A 20,699-nucleotide genomic window follows, 5' to 3' on the forward strand; every position below is an offset into this window, starting at 1 on the left:
CCTCTCTGGCTTCCTATTCTACTATTTTCCCACTTGCTTATTCTACTCTAAACTAACCATCTTGCTAGTCTTTGAACATGGCACCTCAGGATATTTGCATTTACTCTTACTGCTAGGTTGTGGTTGCCCCAGATTTTTGTGTGGATCATTTTCCTGCTATCTAGAAATAGTTACTCAAATGTCAACTTCTCATTGAAGCTTCTCTGACTACTCTATGTAACCCAACCCAACACTTCCTATCCCCCTTCCCTACTTAATTTTTTCCTTATCATTTATCACTATCTAGCCTTACTGAATAAGGTCATTCTTATTTATCTCATTTATTAAATGTGTTTTCCACTAGATTGTAGAACCGTGAGGGACTTTTGTTTGTTTTATTCACCTCTCTGTCCTTGGTATCTAGAACAGTGTCTGGTATATAGTCAGTACCTAATATATAATTTGTTGAGTATATGACTGTTTTAAGATTTTTGGAATTTTCTGAGAGGGTATTGATAAGTATTCACAGTTGATTAATTCTGGTTGCTGAGGCCAGTCCTAAAATACTTATTGTTGGCACTGTTGGAAGTCTAGACTGAGAGATCAGTCTGTTAAGATATTTTGCATCTTGCTTCTAAGCTTCATTTAATGCAGTATAAAACAGATGTGATGGTATTGTTACTCAGACTTACAAACATACTTACTTTGGGAACAGAAAGATCTCTTCCCCCAAATCTTAAAAATACTTTATTAGCAGTTTAAAAGGTTGGTGTATTAATATCTAGACCTTCTGTAATAGAAGAATTGGAATGTTTACTCTTGTTCACTTAACAGTTGAGTTTTAGAAATTAACCATTATTGGGACAACAGAGTTTCATCCAGAGGAACAGTTTTTTAAAATCAAAATAATATATGGAGTTATTAAGACAGTGTGGTGTTGGCAAGAGTAGACAGTTCAATATAAACGAACAGAGTCCAGAAATAGACCCACGTAAATGTAGTCAACTGATCTTTGACAAAGTAGCAGAGGCAAAACAGTGTAGGAAAGATAGTCTTTCTAGCAGATGGTGCTGGAACAACTGTTCATCCACATGCAAAAAAAAATAAATAAATCTAAAAACAGACCATATCCCTATTCACCAAATTACCTCAAGATGTATCACAGACCTAAATGTAAAATGCAAAGCCATTAAATTCCTAGACGATGACAGGGGAAATCTAGATAATCTTGAGTTTGGTGATGACATTTAGACACAACACCAAAGGCATGATCTATGAAAGAAAGGATCAAAAAACAAAACTTCTTTAAAACTAAAAATTTCTCCTCAGGGTGAGAGACACTGTCAAGAGAATGAAAACATAAGCCACAGATTTGGAGAAAATATTTCTAGAAGACATATTTCATATACGATTTTTATCTAAAATATACAAAGAACTCTTAAAACTCAACAGTAAGAAAGCAACCTGATTTATTTATTTAAAATTTTTTAAAAAAATGTTTATTTCTTTATTTTCTTATTAGTCACCCATTTTATACACATCAGTGTATACGTGTCAATCCCAATCTCCGAGTTCATCACACCACCACCACCACCCCCTGCCACTTTCCCCCCCTTGGTGTCCATACGTTTGTTCTCTACTTCTGTGTCTCAATTTCTGCTCTGCAAACCAGTTTGTCTGTACCGTTTTCTAGGTTCCACATATATGTGTTAATATACAATATTTGTTTTACTCTTTCTGACTTACTTCACTCTGTATGACACTCTCTAGATCCATCCACGTCTCTACAAATGACCCAATTTCGTTTCTTTTTATGGCTTAGTAATATTCCATTGTATATATGTACCACATCTTCTTTATCCATTAGTCTGTCGATGGGCATTTAGGTTGCTTCCATGACCTGGCTATTGTAAATAGTGCTGCAATGAACATTGGGGTGCATGTGTCTTTTTGAATTATGGTTTTCTCTGGGTATATGCCCAGTAGTGGGATTGCTGGGTCATATGGTAATGCTATTTTTAGTTCCTTAAGGAACCTCCATACTGTTCTCCATAGTGGCTGTATCAGTTTACATTCTCACCAACAGTGCAAGAGGGTTCCTTTTCTCCACACCCTCTCCAGCATTTGTTGTTTGTACATTTTCTGATGATGCCCGTTCTAACTGCTGTGAGGTGATACCTCATTGTAGTTTTGATTTGCATTTCTCTAATAATTAGTGATGTTGAGCAGCTTTTCATGTGCTTCTTGGCCATCTGTATGTCTTCTTTGGAGAAATGTCTATTTAGGTCTTCTGCCCATTTTTGGATTGGTTTGTTTGTTTTTTTAATATTGAGCTGCATGAGCTGTTTATATATTTTGGAGATTAATCCTTTGTCTGTTGATTCATTTGCAAATATTTTCTCCCATTCTGAGGGTTATCTTTTCGTCTTGTTTATGATTTTCTTTGCTGTGCAAAAGCTTTTAAGTTTCCTTAGGTCCCATTTGTTTATTTTTGTTTATATTTCCATTACTCTAGGAGGTGGATGAAAAAATGTCCTGCTGTGATTTATGTCAAAGAGTGCTCTTCCTATGTTTTCCTCTAAGAGTTTGATAGTGCCCAGCCTTACATTTAGCTCTCTAATCTATTTGGAGTTTATTTTTGTGTATGGTGTTAGGGAGTGTTCTAATTTCTTTCTTTTCCATGTAGCTGTCCAGTTTTCCCAGCAACACTTATTGAAGAGGCTGTCTTTTCTCCATTGTATATTCTTGCTTCCTTTGTCAAAAATAAGGTGACCATATGTGCATGGCTTTATCTCTGGGCTTTCTATCCTGTTCCATTGATCTATATTTCTGTTTTTGTGCCAGTACCATATTGTCTTGATTACTGTAGCTTTGTAATATAGGCTGAAGTCAGGGAGTCTGATTCCTCCAGCTCCGTTTTTTTCCCTCAATACTGCTTTGGCTATTTGGGGTCTTTTATGTCTCCATACAAATTTTAAGACTTTTTGTTCTAGGTCTGTAAAAAATGCTATTAGTAATTTGATAGGGATTGCATTGAATCTGTAGATTGCTTTGGGTAGTATAGTCATTTTCACAATATTGATTCTTCCAATCCAAGAACATGGTATATTTCTCCATCTGTTTGTATCATCTTTAATTTCTTTCATCAGTGTCTTATAGTTTTCTGCATACAGGTCTTTTGTCTCCCTAGGTAGGTTTATTCCTAGGTATTTTATTCTTTTTGTTGCAGTGGTAAATGGAAGTGTTTCCTTAATTTCTCATTCAGATTTTTCATCATTAGTGTATAGGAATGCAAGAGATTTCTGTGCATTAATTTTGTATCCTGCAACTTTACCAAATTCATTGATTAGCTCTAGTAGTTTTCTGGTAACATCTTTAGGATTCTCTATGTGTAGTATCATGTCATTTGCAGACAGTGACAGTTTTACTTCTTCTTTTCCAATGTGTATTCCTTTTATTTCTTTTTCTTCTCTGAGTGCCGTGGCTAGGACTTCCAAGACTGTTGAATAATAGTGGTGAGAGTGGACATCCTTGTCTTGTTCCTGATCTTAGAGGAAATGCTTTCAGTTTTTCGCCCTTGAGAATGATGTTTGCTGTGGGTTTGTCGTATATGGCCTTTATTATGTTGAAGTAGGTTCCCTCTGTGCCCACTTTCTGGAGAGTTTTTATCATAAATGGTTGTTGAATTTTGTTGAAAGCTTTTTCTGCATCTATTGAGATGATTATATGGTTTTTTTCCTTCAATTTGTTAATATGGTATATCACATTAATTGATTTGTGTATATTGAAGAATCCTTGCATCTCTGGTATAAATCCCACTTGATCATGGTGTATGATCCTTTTAATGTGTTGTTGGATTCTGTTTGCTAGTATTTTGTTGAGGATTTTTGCATTTATGTTCATCAGCGATATTGGTCTGTAATTTTCTTTTTGTATAGTACCTTTGTCTGATTTTGGTATCAGGATGAAAGTGGCCTCATAGAATGAGTTTGGGAGTGTTCCTTCCTCTGCAGTTTTTTGGAAGAGTTTGAGAAGGATGGGTGTTAGCTCTTCTCTAAATGTTTGATAGAATTCACCTGTGAAGCCATCTGGTCCTGGACTTTTGTTTGTTGGAAGATTTTTAATCATAGTTTCAATTTCATTACTTGTGATTGGTCTGTTCATATTTTCTATTTCTTCCTGGTTCAGTCTTGGAAGGTTATACCATTCTAAGAATTTGTCCATTTCTTCCAGGTTGTCCATTTTGTTGGCATAGAGTTGCTTGTAGTAGTCTCTTAGGATGCTTTGTATTTCTGCGGTGTCTGTTGTAACTTCTCCTTTTTCATTTACAATTTTATTGATTTGAGTCCTCTCCCTCTTTTTCTTGATGAGTCTGGCTAATGGTTTATCAGTTTTATTAATCTTCTCAAAGAATCAGCTTTTAGTTTTATTGATGTTTGCTATTGTTTTCTTTTTTTCTCTTTCATTTATTTCTGTTCTGATCTTTATGATTTCTTTCCTTCTGCTAACTTTGGGTTTTGTTTGTTCTTCTTTGTCTAGTTCCTTTAGGTGTAACATTATGTTGTTTATTTGAGATTTTTCTTGTTTCTTGAGATAGGTTTGTATAGGTATAAACTTCCCTCTTAGAACTGCTTTTGCTGCATCCCATAGGCTTTGGATCATCGTGTTTTCATTGTCATTTCTCTCTAGGTATTTTTTGATTTCCTCTTTGATTGCTTTAGTGATCTCTTGGTTATTTAGTAATGTATTCTTTAGCCTCCATGTGTTTGTGTTTTTTATGGTTCTTTTTCCTGTAATTGATATCTTATCTCATTGCGTTGTGGTCAGAAAAGATGCTTGATATGATTTCAGTTTTCTTAAATTTATTGAGGCTAGATTTGTGACCCAAGATGTGAATTTTCCTGGGGAATGTTCCATGCGCACTTGAGAAGAAAGTGTAATCTGCTGTTTTTGGATGGAATGTCCTATAAACATCAATTAAATCTGTTAGGTCTATTGTGTCATTTAAAGCTTGTGTTTCCTTATTAATTTTCTGTTTAGATGACCTGTTCATTGGTGTAACTGAGGTGTTAAAGTCCCCCACTATTATTGTTACTGTCGATTTCCTCTTTTAGAGCTGGTAGCAGTTGCCTTATGTGGTGAGGTACTCCTATGTTGGGTGCATATATATTTATAATTGTTATATCTTCTTCTTGGATTGATCCCTTGATCATTATGTAGTGTCCTTCCGTTTCTCTTGTAACATTCTTTATTCTAAAGTCTATTTTATCTGATATGAGTATTGCTACTCTAACTCTCTTTTGATTTCCATTTGCATGGAATATCTTTTTCTGTCCTCTCACTTTCAGTCTGTATGTGTCCCTAGGTCTGAAGTGGGACTGTTGTAGACAGCATATAATGGGTCTTGTTTTTGTACTGTTTCAGCAAGCCTGTGTCTTCTGGTTGGACCATTTAATCCATTCACATTTAAGGTCATTATCGATATGCATGTTCCTATTACCATTTCCTCAATTTTGGGGGCTTTGTTTTTATAGGTCCTTTTCTTCTCTTGTGTTTCCCAGTTAGAGAAGTTCCTTTAACATTTGTTGTCGAGCTGGTTTGGTGGTGCTGAATTCTGTTTGCTTTTGCTTGTCTGTAAAGCTTCTGATTTCTCCATTGAATCTGAATGAGATCCTTGCTGGGTAGGGTAATCTTGGTTGTAGATTCTTCCCTTTCATCACTTTAAGTATATCATGCCACTCCCTTCGAGCTTGTAGAGTTTCTGCTGAGAAATCAGCTGTTAACCTTATGGGAGTTCCCTTGTATGTTGTCATTTTTCCTTTGCTACTTTCAGTAATTTTTCTTTGTCTTTAGTTTTTGCCAATTTGATTACTATGTGTCTCGGTGTGTTTCCCCTTGGGTTAATCCTGTATGGGACTCTCTGCGCTTCCTGGACTTGGGTGGCTATTTCCTTTCCCATGTTAGGGAAGTTTTCGACTCTAATATCTTCAAATATTTTCTCAGGTCCTTTCTCTCTTTTCCCTCTGGGACCCCTATAATGCGAATGTTTTTGCGTTTAATGTTGTCCCAGAGGTCTCTTAGGCTGTCTTCATTTCTTTTCATTCTTTTTTCTTTATTCTGTTCTCCAGCAGTGAATTCCACCATTCTGTCTTCCATGTCACTTCTTCGTTCTTCTGCCTCAGTTATTCTGCTATTGATTCCTTTTAGTGTATTTTTCTTTTCAGTTATTGTATTGTTCATCTCTGTTTGTTTGTTCTTTAATTCTTCTAGATCTTTGTTAAACGTTTCTTGCATCTCCTCGATCTCTGCCTCTATTCTTTTAACGAGGTCCTGGATCATCTTCATTATCATTATTCTAAATTCTTTTTCTGGAAGATTGCCTATCTCCATTTCATTTAGGTGTTTTCCTGGGGTTTTATCTTGTTCCTTCATCTCGTACATAGCCCTCTGCCTTTTCATCTTGTCTATGTTTCTGTGGTTTTTGTTCCACAGTTTGCAGGATTGTAGTTGTTTTTGCTTCTGCTAGCAACCTGATTTAAAAATGGACCAAAGGCCTTGACTGTCACCTCAAAGATATACAGATGGTAAATAAGCATGTGAAGAGATGCTCCATATCATCATAGCCATCAGGGAAATGCAAATGAAAATAACAATGAGACATCGCTAAAACACCTATCAGAATGGCTAAATCTTGAGCACTGACACCACCAAATACTGAGGAGGATGTGGAGCAACAGAAATCTCATATTTTGTTAGTGGGGATAAAAATGGTGCAGGTACTTCGAAGACAGTTTGGTTGATTTCTTACAAAACTAATCTACTCTTAGCATATGATTCAACAATTTTACTCCTTGGTATTTACCCAAAGGAGTTGAAAACTTAGGACTACACAGAAGCCTGCACAAAGATGCTTGTAGCAGCTTTATTCATAATTGCCAGATCTTGGAAGCAACGAAGATGTCCTTCAGTAGGTGAATGGATAAATAAACTACAGTATACCCAGTCACTGGAATATTATTCAGCACTGAAAAGAAATTAGCTATCAAGCCATGAAAAGATATGGAAGAACCTTAAATGCATATTACTAAGTGGAAGAAGCCAATCTGAAAAGGCTACATACTGTGTAGTCCCAACTATATGACTTTCTGGAAAACACAAAACTATGGAGACAATAAAGAAATCAGTGGATGTGGGTAAGGGGAGAGAAGTGAATAGGCAGAGTATAGAGGATTTTTAGGGCAGTGTAAATAATATGTATGATATTATAATGGTGGGTATATGTCATTATACTTTTGCCTAAACCCATAGAATGTACATGAAGAATGAACCCTAAGGTAAAATTTGGAGTTTGGGTGATTATGATGTGTCAATGTAGGCTCACGCTTGTTTACAGAAAATGCCCTGTTCTTGTGAGTGATGATAATAGGGGAGGCTGTGCACATGTGGGGGCAGGGGAGATCTCTATACCATCCTTTCAGTTTTGTTGCAAATGTAAAGCTCCTCTAAAAAAATAAAGTCTTTAAAGTGGGGGATAAATATTGCCTCTACTCTGGGTTTTGGGCGTTAAGATACCTGCTTGAGCACCCACTGTACCAGTGTGAAATAAAATTTGTCTATCTCAGATCTGTTCTTCAGTATCGTTTAGTTGCAAACTGAGATCACAGAGCAGCCTCCACAGCTCATCCACATGTCCTCAGGAGGGAGCCCCACCCCTGCTTCCTTACCTTCATCAGGCAGGAGCAAGATGGACTTTGTTCCAAAAGAAAAATTACCAAATCCCCACATTTAGGAGATTTCCCTTTATTCTGAGTCTGGGAGAGTAAAGACTGGCAAAACCAGTGCAGTCTAAGCCAGCACACTATGCATGATGAAACTCTGAGCTTGTGCAACATTGAGATTTTATAACTTATTTATAACCTCACATTCTAAGATAGTATTTATGCCCAGGAAACTTTTCTTGAAGGGAGTGGGTAAATTTTCATTTACGGTTTAATTGCCCCGTGACATCAATAAGCATTGGATTTGTATACCAGTAAGAGGAAACTCGATAATTACTGGCTTAACCAAGTTAGGATTTACTTTTTCATGTAATGTGTAGTCCAGATATTGACAATCCATAGATGATGCAACTGCTGAAGGATGTTATCAAGGAACCCATATCCTGTCTTCTTAGCTTATGTTTGTTGTCTTCATGATCTCAAGATGGCTGTTGTATCTCTGGAGACTTCATCAGAGTTTTTGGAGGGAGGAAGGGGGAAGGATAAAGGGAAATTGCTTCTTAGAAGGCTTTGCATTCTTCTGGTAGACGGTACCCTCTCAGAGATTGATAACCCCCTTTCCTTGGCCAGAACATGTGGCATAGTTGGTATGACTTGATATTTATCTCATGGTATCTGGAAGTAGAATAGAAGAGTGGTTGAGAACATGGATCTGAGTTTGAAAATTGGCTGTGTTACTTCCTAGCTGTGTGACTTTTAACATTCTGTGTCTCAATTTCCTTATCTATAAAGTGGGTCTAGTAATAGGTAGGTACCTATGCTGTTGAAAGGATTAAGTGAGTTAATATATGTCATTGTTTTAATGGACATGCATAGTTTGTGTTAAGTATTAGTTATCATTAGCATCTTCACTACCTAGAAGAGTTATTGAGATTGGAACTGTAAATTTATCACTCAGGAAATTCGTTTTCTTTGAGATAGGAAATAGAGCATTTAGATGGTTTTGTACCAGGGATGATTGAAAAAGATGGTAGAACTTAAGCACTCGTGATTGCATTATACTATCAAAATTTATGGTCAAGTCAAAGTATTGGAGTCAGTTAAATTATTCATTTAATTCATCTTAGAACTTGATGGTGCTTAGGGCCATCTTGAACAAATTGTCATTTTACCAGCAGTCCCCTAACGTTCATTCAGCTCAATAGAAATTTCATCTCATCACTAGAAAGTTTGAAGACTTAGCTATGTATTGAAATATGATTTTGTTGGTATTGTTACTGACTTTTTCCAATTTGTAATCACTCTACTTAAAAAAATGTATTAATTATTTTTCTATTCTGTTTTTAGCCCTATCTGCTTTGATATGATTGAGGAAGCATACATGACGAAGTGTGGCCACAGCTTTTGGTAAGATGATTTAATTTAGTGAAATTGTCTTTTGGCAATTTTTAACTTGTGTGTAAATGTAACAAGTGAGAAGTTATGTTTTTAAAGCTACTGTTGGTTATTTTGAATCATATTTCCTTGACCGATATACCTTTACAGGTTTGACAGCTCAAGGCAAACATGTGGTTGCTGGTATAATTTCTGTGAAATACTTAGATTTACTATCAGCCTTATAGATGAAACTATAATAATAAACTTCTGGGTTTCTTAATTGTTTAAAGAGCTTTGACTGCTGTTTTAGGAAACCGGGGGGTGCTGGGTAATTAGGATGAAGCATGAAGCACCTTTAACTCACTTGTGGAGGATAGATGTGAGGGCCATTAAAGCAGGCTGGAAGGTCATTGGAAAAGGATATTAGAGGATTAAAAAGTTCTGTGTTCTTTAACACTTTGCTCAGTGCTGTCTTTAGGTTATATGTCATGCTAATCTGTATATTTTAAAAGATTTTCCGTTGTGATAAAATATACTTAACATTTACCATCTTAACCATTTTTAAGTGGAGTAGTATTGAGTATTGTAACATTGTTGTGCAAATCAGTCTCCAGAACGTTTTTATCTTGCAAAACTGAAACTACACCCATTAAACAACAAGTGCCATTTCCCTCTTATCCCAACCTCTGTCAATCACCATTCTACTTTTTGTGAATGTGACTACTCTGGATACCTCATATAAATGGAATCAAACAGTATCTGTCTTTTGTGACTAGCTTATTTCACTTAGCAGAGTGTGCTCAAGTTTTATCCATGTTGTAGCATGTGTCAAAATTTCCTTCCTTTTTGAGGCTGAATAACATTCCATTGCATATACAGTTGGCCCTCTGTATCTGCGGGTTCAGCATCTGTGGGTTCAACCAACCACGGTTCCAAAGTATTTGAAAAAAAAATTCCAGAAAATTCCAAAAAGCACAACTTGAATTTGCACCTCACCGGCAACTATTTACATAGCATTTACATTGTATTAGTTATTATAAGTAACCTAGAGATGATTTAAAGTATACAGTAGGATGTACAGTAGGTTATATGCTAATACTACACCATTTTATATAAGGGACTTGAGCATCCTTGGACTTTGGTATCTACGGGGGTCCTGACAGCAATTCGCTGTGGATACTGAGGGATGACCATATATATCATATTTTGTTTGTGCATTCTTCTCTCTATGGACACTTGGGTTGCTTTCAGCTGTTAACTTTTGTTAATAATGTTTCTTTGAACATTGGTGTATAAATAGCTTTTTGAAATCCTGCTTTCAGTTCTTTCAGGTATATGCCTGGAAGCAGAATTGCTGGATCATATGGTACATCTGTGTTTAATCTTCTGTGGAACCTCCATACTGTTTTTCATACCTGCAGTACCATTTTACATTCCCAACAGTGCACAGGGTTCCAATTTTTCCACATCCTTTCCAACACTTGTTATTTTCTGTTTTTTTTTTAATAGTGGTCATCCTAATGGGTATGTAATTTGTGTATGTTTAATTCCTTTAGTTTATTTACCTATTTATTTGATTGGAGGTGGTATATTCTACTTGCAGTCAGTCATCTCCCTAAATTATTTACCCTCTTTGTTTAGTATTTCTGTTGTGTTCTAATATATCTTATTATTCTAATTCATGTTGAAGTTAGACCCACAATTTTATACTGAGGTTGAATATGATATCTGGTAGGTTGATATCCATTAGTGAAGACGAGCATTGTCATCAGTTTGTAAGTCCTTTAGTTTGATCTGGAGTGCAGTGCTTTGTTGATAGGTATATCCAATCTGCCAGTCATTTAGAAAGAAATTTTAGACTAAAAATAGCTTTCTTAGGTTGCATTATCTGTGTCCTTTATTAAAATAAAAGTTATTAAAATGATAAGAACAATGTATACTGTTGGCTATAAAAGCTTTCATTGTACAGAAAGGTATAATATGAAATGTAAATGTTTCCTTTCCCCTAGCCTTTCTTTTCTGCTTCCTCAAAGATTATCTCTGGTAAGAAGTGACTGTGTATTCTTTCAGAATCTTTTTGTTGGTTTTTTTAAAAAAGGCCATCTTGCCTTCTTAAATAATTTTTATTTCCTGGTATATATTGCATTGACATTATTATCATTTGTGAATCACTTTCTTCTATGTATTGCTACTGAAATTCTGGTCATGTGGGTCTTGACACATGTATGGGCTTGGTCTTTTCAGGCTGATTGTTTAGCAGTAGTGTTCTCTTTGGTCCATTAATTGATCCAGCACCTTAGCATTGCATAGGAAATCATATACTTCTCTTAGAGACATTGGGTTTTGATTATTCTGGAAAATTGGGTGATTTATGGTAGGCTTTCTCAACCTTGGTAGTATTGACATATTAGACCAGATAATTCTTTGTTGTGGGTAGCTGTCCTTGGTATTTTAGATTGTTTAGCAGTATCCCTGGCTTCTGTAGTAACCCAGTAACAACCCTTTTACTCTAAGTTGTGACAACCAAAAATGTCTCCAACCACTGCCAGATATCCCTTAGAGGACAAAGTAGCCCTTAGTTGAGAACTACTGATATAAAGCTAAAAGAGCAAGTTCTTGAAGTTGGTGGACCAGGAATCTAGGTCTGGGTCTAAAACTTACCTTTGTCAAGTCAGTCAACATACCATCTTCTGCTGCTCTCTGGCCCCCAACCCCCATTGTCTTCCTACCCTTTCACTTCTCTTCTTTCATAGATTTGAAGGTGTTGAAGTGTGAAACAGATTGTAAAGTGAGGTTTCCATTTTTCCTAACTGCCCTTGTCTAACATATTCACTGTGGCATTTAAAAAAGCTTAAGAGTCTGCTGAATCAGTTCAATGATCTTGCCTCAGTATGTTGTGAAGTACAATAAATTACTAATTGACTTTATAACTAGACAGGCCGGGCCTTTTCAGTGAGTCCTGTAATCTTCATGGTGTGAGTTTAGTTCATTGGTTTCTTAAATACCTTCTTTTTACCTTTAAATAAAAATAAAGGTTAGATCTTTGTTACAATTCAAGTTACTTTGTTACACTCTGATGTGATTGTGTTTTTTTAAAAAAAGTATTTATTTTTTTATTTTTAGCTGCGTTGGGTCTTCGTTGCTGTGCGCAGGCTTTCTCTAGTTGTGGCGAGTGGGGGCTACTCTTTATTGTGGTGCGCAGGCTTCTCACTTGTGGCTTCTCCTGTTGTGGAGCACAGGCTCTACGGTGCGGGCTTCAGTAGTTGTGGCTCGCGGGCTCTAGAGTGCATGCTCAGTAGTTGTGGCGCACAGGCTTAGTTGCTCTGCGGCATGTGGGATCTTCCCGGACCAGGGATTGAACCCGTGTCCCCTGCATTGGCAGGCAGATTCTTAACCACTGTGCCACCAGGGAAGTCCCTGTGATTGTGTTTTAAAATACCTACCAGAAAGCAGGTGTTGGTAGGATAGGGATGATAACATTGGTAGGAGCCAATAAACCTGGAAGCTGACAGTCCCATTGCCAGGCTTGATAAACTGTGAGACATTTTGTTCTTTTGTTGAAAGCAAAAGCTCTTAATTATTTACGGTGAGACATGAGAGGCCTGTGGAACTTCAGTCATTAACAGTAGCCTGTTGTATCAACTGTTTGCTAAGTTGAACCCTGGCTGATTACCTGGAGCCAAGCAGAATACCACTTCAAGGCTCCATCCAGATTATTAACACTAAATCAAATTGGGCCACATCAACTGTTTATTCTTTGTCCCACTTAAAAATGATAAGTCTTTCCTAGTAACAGGTTGGAGACATTATAGCGGGAAGTTCTTTCACTTTAAATCATTCCCACTTCACAGTGAGCCTGCTATTAGCTATAATCTAACTGAAACTCAATGATATAATTTTAAAAATCTGGCTTCTGTATGACATAGAGATAAGGTTTGCTCTTTTGCTTTCCCCTTTGCTGCCTCCAGCTTGTCCTCTGCCCTCTGCTTCTCAGACCTCATGTATGTCAGCTCCTGATTTACTGTTTGCTTCAATACAAACTAGTTATAATTAACAGGGTCCCTCAGTGTTGTCATCTTGCAGCATACCTGTGATCAAGCCTGGGTGTCAGTTTGCCTTTTGGGACTTTTGACTAATCCATCACCTCGTACCTTACTATTAGGCTTTTTTTGTACCTGGTTCTTATATAGAACCACTGGTACTGATTTTTTTTTTCTTTTCTTTTTATAGTTCCTTCTTTTTTGAGAATTTTCTAATTATTCAGTTTTCTGTATCTACTCATCCCTGTTGACACAGACAGAAAAATCAATTATATTTTGTAGGTATGTATATACTTAATAGAAGAAACAGAGCAACTGTATACATCTGTGGAGGAATATTCATTCTTTGTGGTCAGATCTACACTTATCAGGGGACATAGGTACCGTTAGCACACTGTGGTACTGAATACATTTTTTTAAGAGTTGCAGTGTGAGTAGCTATTGAAAATTTCTCAGGTAGACCCAAAATATATATCCTTCTTATCTCTTTTTGCCCACCTATTTTGATCACTAGTTTAGGCATATACTCTTCTTTTGGAATCCAAAACATTGCATTTGGGCTGGTGATGGTCAAGGAGATAGATGAGTGAGAATGAATTAGAGTTACTGTATTGAGACTTTCTCGCAGTGTTTTATATGACCCAGAAGGCAGCAGAAGTATGTTTCTTTTTTGGTTATATCTATTTTCTCATGTATTCAGAATTTATTGAGTTCCAGCTCTTTAACAGGATATTGTGCTAGATATTGAGGGTACAGAGATGAGTAAAACAAATCTCTGCTTTTAATGAGCAAATAGAAGAGGGGCTGACAAACACATACACAGATTAAGTACAGAATAAGACAGTTACTATTTCTCAGACTAGGGAGGGTCTACCCAAGGTGGTAGTGAGGCAATAGATGTTATAAAATAAACTTGATGCATCTTGTTATCACTGCAGTTTTATACAGTGGCGTGTAATTTGATTCATTTAAATTTTATAGTATAGATGAATATTATCAAGTACAATGCAGAAAAGTAATTTGAGCTTCTGTTTCTGAGGACAGTTCCTTCTGGTTGTGTCCTAGACTATCTTTTTCTTCTAAGAGAGGATGGTATGGTAGTAAGCTTACTGACAAGGGATATGATTAGGATGCTGAAGAAGGGAGAGGAGAATGTTCTGTTGGATTCAGGAATAATTTCTTGTATATTGACAGACTCTTTATCTGGCTTAACAATTTAGCTTGTTTTTCTTGTCATTTTATTTGCTCATTTTCTGACTACCATTTCTTTTCAAAAGCCATTTGCTAAAACCCCAAATGTCCTTTTTCTGCTTATCTGTCAATCCCTGTCTCCTGTCTTTAATAACCCTCTCATAGTCTCTCCTTCATGACTTGCTTTATTTGAACTTGCAGGTTTTTTTTTTTTGGCTGCACAGCACAGCTTGTGGGGTATTAGTTCCCCAACCAGGGATTGAACCTGGGCCATGGCAGTGAAAGCACTGCTTGAGTCCTAACCACTGGACTGCCAGGGAATTCCCTGCAGGTTTTTTTTTAAAGGATTAAATCTTGTCATGTATTCTGGTAATATTAACTCATTTCCTTTTCCCCTAAGCAGACTATAAATGTTCCCATGTTGGAGCTCTTAATCTATTGTATTTGCATATCTTCTTTATGCTTTTCCCTTGCAATAAAATGAAAAAAAAATTTAGAATGTTATTTCTTTCATTGAAGTTTCCATGTAGGAAGTTTCCTCTCAGATATGGAGCCTATCTTTTGGTAATGTGGTATTCCTAGCCTTGTCATAGTTGCAGGAGTTGAAGATATTGTTTCTGGAACACTGTGCAAGTCATTTGTTCTGTATGTAATATTTGAGTACCTGTTATATGCCAGGTGTTTAATCTTTGGGCCCCTGTACTGTGCCAGAGACCACGCTACATTGATTCCCTATAATGTCCTTCTTTTTGCTTGTCTTGCAAGTAACAAATGTGAGATGAGAAAGTAGATGATAACTAGAACAGAGCAACCTGATGGATGTAGCATTTTGTTTTGATAAGGTGGAGGGAAGTAGGTAGATATAAAAATCTGCTTCAGTTTATGAAGCTGAAGCAAATTTATAGTAATTTGGACACAGGATAAAAGAGTTACTGTCTTTTTAGGAATCATCTTATATGTAAATCACCTTTTAGATTTCTTAGAAGTAATTTTTTTTCCTGATTGTTAGGAGCAGTACATGTTTACTATAGAAACTTGTAGACACCTACAAAGAAAAAGTTTCCCATAATTATATTACCCAGTGGCACATACTGTTAACATTATGGTGAATGTCTTTTTCGGTTTATTTTAAATGTTCACATTTAAATGCTTTCAGTTTTTGTGTGGAATCTTTAGGATTTTCTATATAGAGTATCATGTCATCTGCATACAATGACAGTTTTACCTCTTCCCTTCCAATCTGGATACCTTTTATTTCTTTTTCTTGTCTGGTTGCTGTAGCTAAAATGATTAGAACTAGTAAATGAATTGAGCAAGGTGCAGGATACAAGATCAATATACAGAAATCTGTTCCATTTCTTTACAGTAACAATGAAATATCAGAGAAAGTAAAAAAAAAAAAAAAAATCCAATTTAAAATCACATCAGGGCTTCCCTGGTGGCGCAGTGGTTGAGAGTCCGCCTGCCGATGCAGGGGACATGGGTTCGTGCCCCGGTCCGGGAAGATCCCACATGCCGCGGAGTGGCTGGGCCTGTGAGCCATAGCCGCTGAGCCTGCGCGTCCAGAGCTTGTGCTCTGCAATGGGAGAGGCCACAGCAGTGAGAAGCCTGTGTACCGCAAAAAAAAAAACTAAAAAAAAACCCTAAAAATAGAGTTACCATATGACCCTGCAATCCCACTCCTGGGCATATATCTGGAGAAAACTGTTAATTCAAAAAGGTTCATACACCCCAATGTTCATAGCAGCACTATTTGCAATAGCCAAGGCACGGAAGCCCCCTAAATGTCCATCAACAGATGAATGGATAAAGAAGATGTGGTATATATACAGTGGAATATTAGCCATTAAAAAGAGTGAAATATTGCTATTTGCAGCAATGTGGATGGACCTAGGGATTATAATACAAAGGAAGTAAGTCAGGCAGAGAAAGACAAATATTATATCACTTATATGTGGAATCTAAAAAAATAATACAAATCAACTAACTTACAAAACAGAAACAGACTGACAGACCTAGAAAACAAACTTATTACCAGAGGGGAGTGACAAATTAGGACTATGGGATTAATAGATATACAATACTATATATAAAATATATAAACAGCAAGGATTTGCCATAAAGCACATGGAACTATATTCAATCCCTTGTAATAACCTATAATGGAAAAGAATCTGAGGCTGTTCATCTGACACTAACACAATATTGTAAATCAAACTATAGTTTAATAAATACAATTTAAGAGTTTTAAAAAATGTACACGTACATAATTTTTTAAAACAAATGGAATTGTATCCACTGTGTTAGAAGTTATTTTTATTTACTAACATAATTATATGGTGACTTTTTTCCTAATGTCGATTTGATATTTCTTTGGGGTTTAGTTGAATGACATTTTCAAAGTTTTTTGTTGTAAGACAATACACAATTGTAAAAAAACAAACATTACAGAAATGTATAATCTAAGAAGGCAAAAATTTCTCATAATCATATTTCTCCAGCTGTACCTATAAATAGTTATTAGATTATTTTTCATGGCATATAGTTACATATTACAGTGTGACTTTTATTGACTGTATACATTGCATTGGATTGATGTTTACAAATTTATGTAGTCAATTTCCTAGTGTTTTGGTTGCTTCTAATTTATTTTGCTATTTACAGATAACTTTGAATGGGACATCTTTCTACATATATGTATCTGCTTATTTCCGTACGATAAATTCCTAGAAGTAAAATCACTACATGAAAGAGGATACACAGCCTTAAGTTTTTCCATACAACTTGCCTTCTAGAAAATGGCAGTTCCTGCAGCAGTACATGAAATTATTCATATATACATGTACTCCTTAACTCTGACAGTTTTTTCTTTATTTTTCTATCCTGATTGGTAAAAACTAATATATAATTTTAAATCAATTTTTCATCCTAATGAAAGTGATGATTTCCCATGCTTAATGACTAATTTTTGTCTTGCTGATTTTTCTGTTCTTCTCTTATTTTCTTTTCATTTGAATGAGCTCTTTTTGTATTGAGGATATCAGCACTCCAAGGATACAGATAGTCTGTTTGCTTAACTAAATTACAGGCATTTGTTTTTCTTGGTGGTGTTATATACTGTTTAAATTGCATAAACTTAAAAGTTAGTATATCTTTTAAAATTTTATATCTAGTAGGCTTGTTATTTGAGTTTATTTTTAAATAATATTTTTAAATAACTTTTGTATACTATTATCTAATAAATGCATCTTCTAATATAAAAGTATAAGCTGAAATAAATTTGATAACTGCTAGATAACTTCTGTTGAAAATGAGGAATAGAAAACTAATAGGCATTATTTTGTGACTAGTTCATTAATTTATCACTGATTTAATCAAGCTATTTTATTTTTTCTCTTGTTTATAGCTACAAGTGTATTCATCAGAGTTTGGAGGACAATAATAGATGTCCCAAGTGTAACTATGTTGTGGATAATATTGACCATCTGTATCCTAATTTCTTGGGTGAGTCTTTGGAATGATTTTTAATTTTTAAAAATATTTAGTTCCCAAAAGGGTGTGTTAGCACTAATTTATTTAGAGAACGTAGCTTAGAGGTAAGCAGTCTCTCTCTCCTACTCAGCAGGGTGCTTTTCCCAATCTTCCCCGGGTTGTGACATTGATTCTATACCATATGTACCATATCATATTATATTTAAGTTTCATTAAAAAACAATTCACTGGTACAACTCTTAGATTCTTACATTGATGGCTGGACAGAATGTGAGGCTAAAGGAGAATGCCAGAGTTCCAGATACCTGTCTCTATATCATGTTGTGCATTCCTGTTGTTTCTACTTCTGGGGCAGAAGTGAGACGCAATGGAGGAAAAGGTTAATGGAGAGGCGGAAGGGAGATAAAACTTGTATATGAGGACTCCTAGATGGAGGAAGAGAGTCTGTGACCTGGGGAGGTGATTGAAAAGTAAAACTGGGGAAAGAAAGACAATGGATATGGAACTTTTGAGGGAGGAATGGTGACTGGAGAAGAGAGGCACAAATAGGGAACCCCTAAGGTAAATGGTAAGTGATTGGGAATAGTATCTAGTCAGAGGCCAATTATGAAAAATCTAAAAATTCTACATGTTGAAAAGCCTAAGATATTGTGGAAAATCTTTAGTTTGAGTTTTTGGGAATGAAGATTAATTTTCCAAAGATTAATTTTCAGGTATGGGTAGGCATGAAGTAGGGCACTACTGGGTATGTATATCAGAAAGGATAATTCTTCATTCTAAAGAGTAACACACTCAGAGTTAAGGATGTGGTGTCTACTTGTGTATTAGATTCTGATTTGCCAGTGCTTTGGTTGCAGTTTGATTTGTTGGTGGTTTATAATACATCATGAATTGGAACCTTTTCAGCCATGGCTTTCCTTTTTTTATCTCTGCTCTAAAATTACATTGGCTTCAATCCTTTTTTCTCTTTCACTCTTCAGTACAATCCAATATATTTTCATACAGGAAAATCATCAGATGATTGCATAGCAGAAATGAACCCTGAAGGAAATATTTTGAAGATTTTCTGTTGGAATACCAAGTTCTTCTAGGTAGATAAAGTCTTGTGGCAAACTAGGAGAATGAACTTAGGAAAAGAAGAAACACTGAGTGGTATGATACTCTGTGGGACTGGACTTCATGAGCTAAGTTAGGTGAAATGGAAACCAAAGTCCCACAAAGCAGAACCCTTTGTCCATGAACTCACAAACATGGATTGATGCTGCTTTGTGCATCTAGAATCACTCTTCTATGAGTTGTCATAACTTTCGAAAATTACTTCTTCTTTTGGAATGGTTAAATACAGAAAGGAATCCAGTGGTCTCTAGGTTTTGGTATTGATATTTACCAAATTTAATGAGTCCAAATTCTGTTATGTGAATTTCTAAATAGTGAGAGAGAGAGAGAGACAGAGAGACAGAGAGACAGAGAGAGAGAGAGAGAGAAGAGAGGAGAGAGAGAGAACACCATTATACTGATATGGAAGGAATATGAAAATACAGCACTAAGATGTAAAGTAATTTCATACTTTATATATTCTCAAATGTATATATTCAGTGAATAGTGAAGTCATAATTACTGATTTCCTAAGCTAGAAATTATCTTGTCGATGATACAGTTTTTTTAAAAAAATATTTATTTATTTATTTGGCTGTGCCAGATCTTAGCTGTGGCACGAGGGATCCTCACTGCCGCACACGGGATCTTTGTTGCGACATGTGGCCTCTTAGTTGCGGCATGCGGTATCTAGTTCCCTGACCAGGGATTGAACCTGGGCCCCCTGCATTGGGAGCGTGGAGTCTTAACTGCTGGACCACCAGAGAAGTGTTATTAACCTTCTCTTTATATGGATAAAAATTTTTGGTTTTGGGTAATTGGAGTGTGTTTTATGCCCATATTTGAAATCTTTTAATTATAGTGCAGCTTCCAGTGTGATTATTTATGTCAGCCATAGAAATAACATTTCATCCTGATATATCTATTTCTGTTTTACTGCCCATCACCCTTTCCAGTCTTTAGCTTTGTACAGTGATGGTCAAATCCTTCGGTTCCCGTGCACTCAGGATGCTACTGAGATCTGTTTTTGAAAGTGGAATATCATTTGTTTTTTCTGTACTGAAAAAACTATTCCCATTGCTTTAGTCTGATTTACATGATTTGTATAGTGCCTGTAGTTCTTGGTTGGATTAAAAAGACCCTGAACCTTTTAAAAGTAATTTCAGATTTCCTCTTGAGCATGGTGAAATAAGTATAAGTTCTACGATTCTGAAGTGTTCTAGGTAGACTTGCACCTTTTTTATTGCTAGGTTAGGACCCTTCACTTTTAATGCTTTACGTTTACCTTAGTCATGGATAGAGGGCTGGGCTACCCATTTTCTGTAGCAGTGGTCTTCAACTTGGGTGACCCATATAAAAATTCGGAAAAATAATGTACTTCTTCCCACATTGATGCCACATTTTAAATGAGCATCCACATTTTTTCTTTATAAGTTTAAGTGTTTGTAAAGGATATAATTTTAGGAGTATTGTAAATATGTTTTTTTAAAAATAAGCTTTATCTCTTTTTAAAATGTATCCAGTAGAATCTGAATAGTATAGTGATTTGATACTTATCATTGATTCAAAAATAAATACTTTTCATTAACAATGGGAAATTTCATTCTTTGTCTCTTTGAACTTATTCTTAAATTGTATATTGCTCACATAATTTTATCCTTATATATTTCATGCTTGAAATTCTGATTGATTTATCTGTCATACTTTTCTGTAACAGAAAATAGAACTTATAGACCTTGAAGTTTCTTTTGAACATAATTTTATATTAAGTATTTTAAAAATCTTAAATGTTTTATCTGAGTTGTTA

The 20,699-nt window shown here is 35.8% G+C and overlaps 1 protein-coding gene across 9 annotated transcripts in view; it reads left to right on the plus strand.

Annotated features, from left to right (window-relative positions):
- Positions 1 to 20,699, plus strand: part of COP1 (COP1 E3 ubiquitin ligase) — a 276,120-nt gene that overhangs the window by 28,074 nt on the left and 227,347 nt on the right. For all 9 annotated transcript variants that reach the window (XM_089910807.1, XM_089910796.1, XM_089910781.1 and 6 more), the window contains exons 2-3: positions 9,045 to 9,104; positions 17,712 to 17,809. In XM_089910807.1, the coding sequence (XP_089766933.1) occupies positions 9,045 to 9,104; positions 17,712 to 17,809 (158 nt within the window). The remainder of the gene's footprint in view (positions 1 to 9,044; positions 9,105 to 17,711; positions 17,810 to 20,699) is intronic.

This window comes from Delphinapterus leucas, chromosome 1, assembly GCF_059928025.1.
Source record: "Delphinapterus leucas isolate spDelLeu-1000000601 "Yukka" chromosome 1, BTC_Dleu_Yukka2, whole genome shotgun sequence".
NCBI lineage: Eukaryota > Metazoa > Chordata > Mammalia > Artiodactyla > Monodontidae > Delphinapterus > Delphinapterus leucas.